The 12,030-nt window shown below is 40.2% G+C and overlaps 1 protein-coding gene across 1 annotated transcript; it reads left to right on the top strand.

Annotated features, from left to right (window-relative positions):
• The first annotated feature begins 805 nt into the window (after window positions 1-805).
• On the top strand, window positions 806-988 carry LOC128113455 (ATP synthase subunit ATP5MPL, mitochondrial-like). The gene has a single exon (XM_052743189.1). It carries the CDS (start codon window positions 806-808, stop codon window positions 986-988), a length of 183 nt encoding a protein of 60 aa, XP_052599149.1.
• The last annotated feature ends 11,042 nt before the right edge of the window (window positions 989-12,030 follow it).

Genomic DNA, 12,030 nt, shown 5'->3' with positions numbered 1-12,030 from the left:
GTGGCAACCAAGTTTGTTAATTTGTAAGAATCTCCCACATTGCTGGTTTTGACAGCATGAACATTGCAGATTGAAGGGCTCATGAGAGCAGCTGAGGTTTGGCATGGTGTGTGACAGAGTTGGAGTCCCTAAAGAGGGGCCAGGAGAGGCCACTGGTGAAGGTGCAACCCGGTTGCAGTGAGGACCCCAGAATATTTTAGATACCAGGAGTGCAGTGGAGGCAGCCTGAATGTATGAGACAGGCTGTGTGTGTGTGTGTGTGTGTGTGTGTGTGTGTGTGTGTGTGTGTGTGTGTGTGTGTGTGTGTGTGTGTATGTATGTGTGCGTGTGGCAGATCCAGAGAGATGGAGCTTCCTAAAACCTTTGGGTCCCAGAACACTGAGTTTCAGACATTGGACACTGAGCTATTTACACTGTTAGATTTTTGGTTTTGCTTTGATTTAATTATAAGTGTGTCTGGTTCTTTTCTCTTGGAATAAGAAGTATGTGACTTATTTTTGATTTTACAGGAACCCATAGTTGTGAGACTTTGAACTATTAAAGAGACATTTGAGGCTAGGCATGGTGGCCCACACCTTTAATTGCAGCACTTGGAAAGCAGAGGCAGGTAGATCTTTAGGAGGTCAAGACCAGCCTGGTCTACATATATAGTGAGTTCCAGGACAGCCAGAGCTACCCATTGAGAACACCCTTCTTCAAAAACTAAAACAAAACAGAAAAAGTTTTGCCTCCGAATCAAACCTTGAAAATTGGACCTTTCCCAATTAAGTTATAGAGTCTAGTATAGCCTACAGCCTTGGTCCTGATGAGATTGTTTCAAAGCCTTATTTACAATGTCTGGGACCCCATAAAACCCTACTTTATTCAGCTTTACCAGGACACTTGGGTAGCAAACAAGTTGATGACCTTCATCAGTTATAAAGTCAGGAGTGCTGATAAAAGAAGTAAAGCTTCGAAAGGCTCTACACCTTCTCATGGGCATCATTAACCCACTCCTTGAGTCCAGTAAAGATGAAGTATCTGTTGGCTAAAGTTAAGTAAGCTGTGTTAGATGGGAGCATGGAACATTGCTGTAAACTTGTCTAAGTACCAATTATGGCGTGGCATCAATAAATATATTTGAGATGCAAAAAAAGAGAGATTGGATATTTTAAAGAGTCTGAACTTTTAAAGTGCTTAAATATTTTAAAGACTGGGAATTTTAAAGTTACACTGTGTTCTGTATTGTGAAATCAACATGAGATCTTGGGGATAAAAAAAGGAAAAGTTATGGTTTAATAGTAATGTATTGGTATATCAAGTTGTCACAAGGTCAAATTTCCTGACTAGTTGTTTTTATCTTGACACAAGCTACAGTTATCTGGGAAGCTGAACCTCAGTGGAGAAGAGGCCTTCATCAGATTGCCTGTAGGCAAGTCTGTGGGGGCATTTTCTTGATTGATGATTGATATGGGAGCATCCAGCTTACTGTGGGCAGTGCTACTCCTGAGCAGGTGGTCCTGAGTGGTGTGAACAAACAGGCCAAGGAAGCTGGGAGAAACACGCCATTAAACAGCATCCCTCCATGCTCTCTGCTTTAGTTCTTGCCTTCAGCTTCCTGTCTTGAGTTCTTGCCCCAACTTCCCTTCATGAAGGACTTGTAAGTATGTATAAGGTGACAGAACTCTTTTCTCCCCAAGTTAAATATAAAGGTCATGGCCTTTATCACAGCAGCAGAGAGCAAACTAATATGCTCACTTAGGAGACAGCTCTCCCAGGCCTGTCTAAGGGTATTTCCAGAGAGGATAACTGAGGGGGAAGACGGCTTTTTAATTTGGAAAGCACAGTCTACAGGCAGATATGAAGAGGTCCAAGGAAATGCAGTGCGCGTGTACCTTCTTTCTTGTCATCTCCTGAGCAAGTGTGTAGATCACTGCTACCAAGATCTTCTACTGACATCAGAATCCAAGATTTTTTTTCCTTCTTCTTTTTTTTTCTTTGAGACAGAGTTTCTCTGTGTAGCTTTGTGCCTTTCCTGGAACTCACTCTGTAGCCTAGGCTGGCCTCGAACTCACAGAGATCTGCCTGGCTCTGCCTCCCAAGTGCTGGGATTAAAGGCTTGCGCCACCACCGCCCGGCTAGAATCCAAGACTTTTAGCCTTTCACTGTGGACTCAATATCAGTGACTGCCAGGCATGCTCAGGTTTCAGCATCAAATTGAGACTGCTGAGTTGTCCAACTTCTTTGTTTTTTTTTTTTTTTTTGGTTTTTCGAGACAGGGTTTCTCTGTGTAGCTTTGCGCCTCTCCTGGAACTCACTTGGTAGCCCAGGCTGGCCTCGAACTCACAGAGATCCGCCTGGCTCTGCCTCCCGAGTGCTGGGATTAAAGGCGTGCGCCACCACCGCCCGGCTGAGTTGTCCAACTTCTTGAACCAAGCAGCTACCGGCTTCTTTGCCTCTCCTGCACACAGACAGCATTGGACAACCAGCCTCTGGAATGTAGACCAACCCACTAACCCCTTTAAAATGTTCTTTTAGAGCCTAGCCTTTTAATCTGTGACTAGTAACCGTATATGGTCATGCAGTTGAGTGTGGGGTTGTGAAAAATTTGGCAAGAATAAAATTTTTTCCCAAGAGCTCCAGACACTTAACATGAAACTGAGAGATTTGGTGTTTGCCCTGATTTTCAATTTTGCTTTGGTCTGTTCTTTCCTTACCACTGTCCAGTTCCTAACTTTTTAAATGGGATCTGTGGTTATTAATATTGGGTGTCAACCTCACTGGATCCAGAATCAAGTGACATGCAAACCTGGGCACACCTGTGAGGTATTTTCTTGGTTAATTTAATTGAAGTATGTAACACGAATTCTAAATGGTCTTTTAATAAAAAATCCTGGTGCCAGATATTGGGGTGAAAGCTGAAAGATCAGAGAGGCAGAGCAAATCACAGCCACCACCTCTTACCTCACCAACTCCTCAGCCTGAAAGGGCTCCAGCCAAAAAGGCTCCAGCCGAAAGGGCTCCAGCCGAAAAAGCCTTAGTTCCTGTCTCCTCATGCCTTATATACCTTTCTCCGCCCACCATATTACTTACTTCCTAGTGCTGGGATTAAAGGTGTGTGACTTCCCAAATACTGGGATTAAAGGTGTGAGATCTCAAGTGCTGAGATTAAAGGTGTGTGTCACCACTGTCTGGCCTCTATGTTTAATCTAGTGGCTTGTTCTGTTCTCTGATCTTCAGGCAAATTTTATTAGGGATATATCACCACATTTCCCCTTTTTTGTCTAAAATAATAGAAGGTTATAACTAATATAAGAAAAACTATATACAATAAGTACAATAAATAAATACAATATATACAGTTAAGAAGTACATTAACAATGTCCAGTCCATTAACATTTGACAAATTCAGAGAAAGTACTCCATTATCTATCCTAATTTGGGGAGTCCAAAATGTACCTAATTCACTTTCTATCCTAACTTGTTTTACCAACCGAGTACTGTCTTTTGGTGTCTTTTAAACTTATACACTTTACACCTCTTCAGTGAGTTTCTTTTCTGAATTTGTTAACAAGGAAAACTATAATTATCTAATCTTCAACTTCCTCAGAGACCCAAGTCTTTTTCAGGCTGAGGAGTTGGTGAGGTGAGATGTGCCTGTGACTTGTTCTTTTTTCTCTCTGATCTTTCAGCGTTTACACCAGAGTGTAACTCAGAGATTTGAACTCAGAGATTCACCTACATCTATCTGCCAAGTGCTGGGCTTAGAGGCATGTGCCACCACACATCAGACTTTTAAGTAGTGTTGGGAGTTTTAAAAATTGTGGTGATACTTAAAGTTGGACTAAATACATTAATACATTTAGGATTATGAGATGGACATGAGCCTCTGAGTGCCATGGGTTGAATGTTAGGATTTTTTTTATTAAGAATTTTTTTTATTCATTTTACATACCAATCACAGATCCCTCTCTCTTCCCTCCTCCTGCTCCCCCAAGCCTTCCTCCCCCCACCCCCCATTTCCCTCCTCCGAAAAGGTAAGGCTTCCCATGGGGAGTCAGCAGAGCCTGGTACATTCAGTTGAGGCAGGTCCAAGCCCCTCCCCCTGCATCAAGGCTGTGCAAAGTGTCCCACCATAGGTAATGGGCTCCAGAAAGCCAGCTCATACACCAGGGATGGATCCTACTGCCAGGGGACCCCTTAAGCAGATCGAGTTACACAACTGTCTCGCTTATGTAGAGGGTCAAGTCCAGTCCCGTGGAGGCTCCACAGGTGTTGATCTAAATTTCACGAGTTCCCACTAGTTTGGTTTGGTTATCTCTGTAGGTTTCCCCATCATGATCTTGATGCCCCTTGCTCACAGAATCCCTCTTCTCTCTCTTTGACTGGACTCCTGGAGCTCGGCCTGGTGTTTGGCTGTGGATCTCTGCATCTGCTTCCATCGGTTACTGCAGAAAGGCTCTATGATCATAGGGTATTCACCAATCTGATTACCAGGGTAAGCCAGTTCAGGAACCCTCTCCACTATTGCTAGTAGTCTAAGCTGGGGTCATCCTTGTGGATTCCTGGGAACTTCCCTAGCACTCGGTTTCTCCCTATCCCCATGATGTCTCCCTCTATCTGGTATCTCTTAAATTGCTCTCCTACTCCATCCCTGTTCCAGCTCAACCATCCCATTTCCTTCTGTTCTCATCCCCCATTCCCTACCCTCCATTGCCTCCCCACCCCCAGTTAGCTCATGGAGACCTCATCTATTTCCCCTTCCCAGGGTGATCCATGCGTCCCTCTTTGGGTCCTCCTTGTTAGCTAGCTTCTCTGGAACTGTGGGTTGTAGTCTGGTTATCCTTTGCTTTACATCTATTATCCACTTATGAATGAGTACATACCATGACTGTCCTGAGTCTGGGTTACCTCACTCAGGATGATATTTTCTAGTTCCATCCATCTGCCTGCAAATTTGAATGTTAGGATTTTTAAGTGATGTGTTTGGTTGTCAGGCAGTGGTGGTGCACACCTTTAATCCCAGCACTCAGAGACAGGAAACAGAGATAGGTGGAACTCAGTGAGTTTGACGCCAGCCTGGTCTACAGAGCGAGTTCTAAGACAGCCAGAGCTGTTACCCAGAGCAACTATGTCTTAAAAAAACAAAAACAACAAAAAAAGAGTCCACCCCTTGTCAATCTGACAACCAAACACATCACTTAAAAATCCTAACATTCAACTTTTTAATAGTTAATCTTCATTGTTGACTTGTGACCTGTGCCATAGTTGGCAGCTACTCTCACCACTATGCATGCCTTCTTTGCTATAATGGACTATAAGCTCAAACTGAGATGCAGTATGAGCCTTCTCGAGGAGGTAGAGGATAGTTTTCCCCTTAGCCTTGTTCTTTCAGTTTACTTACTAGCAGGGGAATGTTGAGTTGGTTTCTTTTTTAAGTCCTAAGAAGATAGCCTAGAAAGGGCCATTTGTAAGCTGAGTCCTACCTTACCGTTCCTACCAGTGTGCAATGTTTCCATGACCATTCCCGGGCTGAATTCTTGCCAGTAACTTTTCCCATCTAGGCTTGCCAATGTGGGAAGTATAGGCACAGCCTTCAAACTGGTCCCATCAACTGGGCCAGAGGACTACTTGGTTGGATGGTCCCTCATACCAGAATCTCTGCTCATGAGAATGTGGGTATGGAAAAATACCTGAATTGTCTGCATTTCTATTAAATTTCTCTGGTGTGGAAAACAGTGAGAGCAAAGCAATCTACACTTGTAGGGCAAGTTGTAGTCTACTAAGTAACAGTTCTCTGTACCCTGGTCATGCCAGTCTGTTCTAGCAATCCCAGCCCTCTCATACCCACACAAAACTAGTTATTTATCTCTTCCTAGAGGTCAGACTGTGATAGGTATGGGTCATAGTCCAGAGGTCACCCATATACTTAAGATTTACAGGTTCTTGTGTTTCCAAACAAAACAAATAGACAAAAATTAGATAGTTGTAAAATAGAGACGGTTTATTGAGAGAGCACTTCTGAGATAGAAGTGGGCCAGAGAGCTGGAAAAGTTAGAAGCACAAAGGCCCTGGGTGAGGAGAATATGGATTATTTTTTATAGAACCTGCCTTTTCCTTATTTGGCTTTTCTTATGTGTGCTCTGTCCTTACAAGTAAGTAGCCCTGTTGGGGAGGGGTTTCTATTCTTTAGGCCACTGACTTCTTTCATATGCTAATCTCCCTGCCCTATTCTGCTGCTGCAGGATTGCGATTTCCCAAATGTTATCTGCCTTTGGTTTCTTTCTTTTAGGTGGCCTACGCTTCCTGTCCAAGTAGATCTGAGCCGCATCCCCACAAGTCTTCATCTAAATCACAACCTGTTTTCTGGGCCCACACTGATTCTCTAGATGATTACTCACTTACCCAGTGGAAAGCAGGATGCATTTGGGGGTAGGAGATAGAGAACTGTAGGGGATTCTTCTCTTCTGACAGAGATTTGACTGTGAGACTTCTCTTAGATGATTCCTTACTGCAGCATCAGTGAGTGAGCTACAAAGTATAGGCTCTTAGCCCCTACTCGTCCTGCCTGCTGCATGATTACACATCATTTAGCTTGTACTGTAATTTTGCAGATTACCAGATTGTGTGCCTGTGGAGCTCATCAAGGCTTTCCTTTTCTTTCTTTTTTCTTTTTTTGCTAAAACCCCACTTTTTTTATTGTCAAGTGCTTTATGTTTTTGTTTCAGATCTAAAATTCAATTTTCTGGCTACCATCTAGTTATAATTGTTGCTCTTTTGTACTGTCCATGCCACTCACCTCTCCTATAGCCATACAGATTTACCCATGCATCTAATGCTTTGCTTCAAATTTGTGGAGATGCAAATTATGTTTAACTCACTGTCTTCCCTCCTGATTAAAAGATATTTACTATTATTAATGTGTACATGATGTGTGTGTGTGTGTGTGTGTGTGTGTGTGTGTGTGTGTGTGTGTGTGCGTGCAGAGGTCAGAGTACGACTTTTGGGAGTCAGTTTTATTCTTCCACCGTGGGCTCTTGGATGGAACTCAGGTCATTAGGCTTGCAAGGTAAGTTATTTTCCCATTCAGCCTTTTCACCAGTTCTCCTTTGATTGTTTCTTATGTATTATGTCTCTGTACACTAACATTTGCATTTTAATTGCAATTTTTAGAAATTACCATTTTATATTTTTTATGAAAGCACATATTGGCTAAAGATTGATTCAAAATGTAAGTAGGCCTACGGGATCTTAATGTAATCTAAGGATGGAAAGTTTAATAAACTTGAATTTTGGTATTGTATGAAAGAAGAATATCCACAAGTATCTGAAAAGACTATTTTCAAACTACATGCATGTATTAAGCTAAATTTTCTTCATATACTCAACCATAAGAATAATGTAGAAAGAAGAATCCAGGCATTGTGAAATGCTAGAAATTAAATAGATCTGCAAAGATATGATACTCTTTTCACTACTTTTTGTTTTGGAATAATTTAGCTTGCTTTTATAACAGTGTTAATACACAAACTTTTTGAGGCAAGGCAATGCTGTGTAAGCCCATGCTTGCCTGTAATTCATGTGTAGTCTAGGATGGCTGAAACCCATGCCAGTCCTGCAGCCTCAGTTCAGGAGTGCAACGCTGAGATTACAGGTGTACACTGCTACGTCTTATCGTATCTGTCTGTTTGTGTGTGTGTTTCAGTATGTATGTATGCATGCATGCATTTATTGGGGACGTGGCCACTCTATGTCTTATCGTATCTGTCTGTTTGTGTGTGTGTGTTTCAGTATGTATGTATGCATGCATGCATTTATTTGGGACGTGGCCACTCTATGGAGCTCTATCTGTCCTGGAACTTGCTATATAGACCAGGCTGGCCTGGAACTCACAGAAGTCCACCTGCTTCTGCCTTCTGAGTGTTGGGATTAAAGGTATGTGCCACCACACCCAGCTTTGTTATTTTTAAAATAAATTACATTTATTTTTTGTTTTAATTCATACTATTGGTAAATATTTTCATGTGTTTGGAGATCTTTTTGGCTTTTTGAGACAGGGTTCCTCTATGTTACAGCCCTAGCTGTCCTGGAACTCATTCTATAGACCAGGCTGGCCTCGAACTCACAGAGGTCTACCTGCCTCTGCCTCCCAAGTGCTGGCATTAACTGAGATAAAGAAAATATCTTTAAGTTCTTGAAAATTAATAAAAGCATTTTTATGTATGTGTGTGTGTGTGTGAGTATGTGTGCCTGCGCTCTTATGCAAGCCACATGTGTGTGAGTGCCCATGGAAGTCAGAAGATGGCATTGAATCCCCTGGAGCTGGGGTTACAGGTGATGTGGGTGCTGGGAATCAAACTCAGGTACGTTGCAAGAGCACGAAGTGCCTTTACTTGCTCAACCATCTACCAAGTCTTTGATAATTTTTCAGTTAATGTATTTTGAGACCAAAGGATTATTTATAGAATTGGTCTACAGATGTGATTTTCATAGTGTGGCTTGTGGTTCCTGGACGAACAATATCTATATCACTTGGGAACTAGTCAGAAATTCATTCTTGGGTACCCAAGAAATCACATATTCTGTGGGCAGGGCCAACAATCTTCATTTTGACAAGACTTGTAAATGATTTTATTAGATGTTAAAATCTGAGAACAATTAGTGCAGTGCATTATGCCAGAGTATTTAACAATGAGGGAAAAAAGAGAGGAAGGAGAGGTAAGCACAAAGGAAGAAGGATAAGAAGAATAAAAAAAGGAAAGAAGAAATTTGGGTCATAGAGTACCATGGTCAATGGAAAGTTATGTTATTTCAAGGTAGAATATATATGAAATTCTTATAAGTAAACTGTCAAAAGTTAGGGAGAAGCAGACTGGAGGAGGTGGGTAAAGAAGAGAGAAGTACAGATTAGAAGGAGATGAAAATTAATCTAGGGGAGCAACAAGATGTCTTAGTGGGTAAGTGTGCTTGCCGTGCAAGCCTGCTAATGTGAGTTCCATACCTGAGACCCACATAAAGGGAGAAAGAGAGAACTGACTTCATAAACTTGTCCTCTGATCTCCATACAGGCACTGTCACATATGTACACTAATAATAAAATCTAAATAAAAAGGAAAATTAATGTGGTCAGATGCATATGTAGAGTGATGAACAGTTAATTGGTGCTTACTATATGAAGTGTTGCTCTGTGACCTAGTGATTAAAAGGTCAGTTAAGTTTAATATGTAGTACCTGTCTTACAGAAATGTATACTTTGTGGAGAATACAAATCCATAGACAGATGCTTTGCAACAGGGTAATTGCTTTAAAGGGGAAATTATATAGTACAACAAAAAAACAATATGTGATAAGTAAGACTGTGGAGAGACTGGCTATATAGCTCAGTGATAGAACACTTGCCCAGCATGCATGATGCCCTGGGATTGAGGAAGAAGATTGTACATTTTTTTCAGAAGAAAAGGAACATAAAATATACTTTTTAAATTGTAGAGAATTAGAGGTTAAAAATGTACCTCAGGTAAGAAATGAATCTTGGGGAGGAATACAGTAGGTAGGAGGATATGTCATGTTATGGAAGACCTGAAATCACAAAATGTTTCACTTTTGTGGGAAATGTACTAAGTATATCAGAAAAGAAAGAAAAACAATTAATTTTGACTGAGTGTCCACGTAAGTACTGATAGCTATAACATTCTTGTTTGCTGATCTGCAAAGGGGTCCAGTTAGCAGCATAAATTATTTATTTATTCTGGATCCATTTAGTGTAATTTACTGTCTTTAGATTGATTGTATTGGTGTCAACGCTTAGCTGTCTACTGTCTCTCTAGCAGTTAATCCTTATGTAACTATAGGTATAATCTATTGTTGAGCAACAGTTCAAATCCAACTTTAGAGCTCTTGTAAATCTAAGATTCTTCATCCATTAGGATAATACTTCATTGATTCATCAGGTTATGATTTCAGAGAAGGTTCTTTTCTTTATCATCACTAAATACTGTATAGGAAAAAAAATAACTTTTCTTTGGATTCTTGGTAGTTTTGACTGCCAAAAATGTTCTTCTCTTCTCTCCTGCTCCCTTCCTCTCCTCTCCTCACCCCTTCTTTTTCTTTCTGTGTTAGTTAATTAAACATAGGCCATATTAGAAGTGTTCTGTCACTGAGCTATACTCTCAGCTTCAGTGTTTACATTATTGTATGTTGTGTTATATAGTTATATGCTTTCACATCCGTGATCTCATTTGATAATCATATAACCAATTCTGTGTGGTAGATATTTCTGTCCCTATTTTATAGTTAGGAAAATTGAGACCCAAAGAGGTTACGACTTTTTTAAAGTTCACTGAGCAAAGAAATGGAATAGCTGGAGAGCAAAAGTGCATGCATAATTTTTTCACTACATCATCTTAGATGTAATGAATTAGTCTCAAAGTGGCAAAACTTGGTTATGTGATTTTCTGACACACACTGGAATGGCTATAGACCAATATATATAGCATGCTGCCTCTTATCTCTCTGTCTCTTGTTTTATTTGGGGATGGTGATGTGAGGAATGGAACACAGGACCTTGATGTCCTTGGAAGGTGCTCTACCATTGAGCTATATCCCCAGCCCTGACTCTTCTTTAAGACTTGCTTTTGTTTGAATTCTCTATCCTGTGAGTTTGAAGTATACTGGATTTTCTCTGTAATTTAAAAAGTATGTTTTACGTTCCTTTCCTTCTGAGAAAAGTTCACAATATTTTTTCAGTCCCAGGGTATTATACATGCTGGGCAAGTGTTCTGCTACTAAGATATGTAGCCAGTTTCCCCATAGTCTTGTCACAACATAGCTAACTACACATCTTTTGTTTTACTGTGGAATTTCATTAATATTTCTATTAAAACTGTAATAACATGTATTACTATAGCTTTAATTTCTGTAGAATAAAATGAGTAATGATAAACATTTTATAGTTTATTCGAGCATTAGTCTCATTGTTTTGCATGTTATGAGAATAGAAAGCGGCATCCTAATATGAAGTATTTTTCTTAATTATAAGATTTCCTTGGCAAATATTGACTGGATATTTACAATATAGATGGGATCATTATTTTTAATCTCTGTAAGTGTGATTTGGTTTATTGATATTCTTGTCTTAATTTATTTTCCTTTTAAAATGTTCTACTATGAAAAACCATAATGGGAGTAGCTATTCAGAAAGATATCAAAGTTTATGTTTGTCAGGTTGATAGAGGAGAAAACTAGAGTGACATGGGCATTTTACATCTTTTTGGTGTTGCAGATGGATTCTAAGTATTTGTGTGTGCACTGAGTTAAATCCCCCCAAATCAAAGCACAAGAATATTTGACTTTACATAAAGAGAAGAAAACAGCAAATGTAGGGGTTTTCTCCCTTAGAAAGTGATTTATAACGTTTTGTTGGAAAAAAAGCCCTATGTGGTGACTCACAGGTATAATCACAGCATTTGGGGAGGCTGATGCAGGAGGATCACTGTATTGGAGGTCAGGCTGGGCTACACAGTGAGTTCCCCACAAGCCTGAGTATGTGTGTGCACGTGCCACACACTCTCACCAATAAATATAAAATAAATAAGACTGTGAGACAGTTATCCTGTCATTTAATTTTAACCACTTATTGACACCCTCTTTCTTAGGCTGTTGCTCAAGGGGATTTTCAGAAAGCATCTATGTGCATATTACGTTGTAAAGATATGCTGATGAGGCTCCCTGAAATGGTGAGTGAAAGTTTGCACTTTTTCTCCAAGAGTTTGAAAATATGCTCTATCAAGTCCTTGAAGAGTTATCACTGCTGTGCGGAACTTTTTGGAGATTCTATTTGAGATCAGTCCTACTTTTTTAGCTGATCTTTAAAACAATTTGCTTCCCTTGTTCTGTATCAGAAAGGGCATTCAAAAAGATGACACCAGTTAGCTCTTAGATTTCTTTGCTCATCCTTTTATTGCCAAATCATTTTGATAATATTTCATGCTATGTAATCAAAGGATAAAAGTGAGTTTATTTCTCTGCTGATGAGGTTGAGTGCAGTTAATT

The sequence above is a fragment of the Peromyscus californicus genome, unplaced genomic scaffold, assembly GCF_007827085.1.
Source record: "Peromyscus californicus insignis strain IS unplaced genomic scaffold, ASM782708v3 Scaffold_10__1_contigs__length_136768540, whole genome shotgun sequence".
NCBI lineage: Eukaryota > Metazoa > Chordata > Mammalia > Rodentia > Cricetidae > Peromyscus > Peromyscus californicus.
The sequence above is the reverse complement of the archived record's forward strand: the minus strand, read 5'-3'. Positions and strand labels throughout refer to the sequence as shown.

What these genes read in the sequence shown, in the direction of transcription:
- LOC128113455 (XM_052743189.1), top strand. Translation starts at nt 806, where the DNA reads ATGAGATTGTTTCAAAGCCTTATTTACAATGTCTGGGACCCCATAAAA.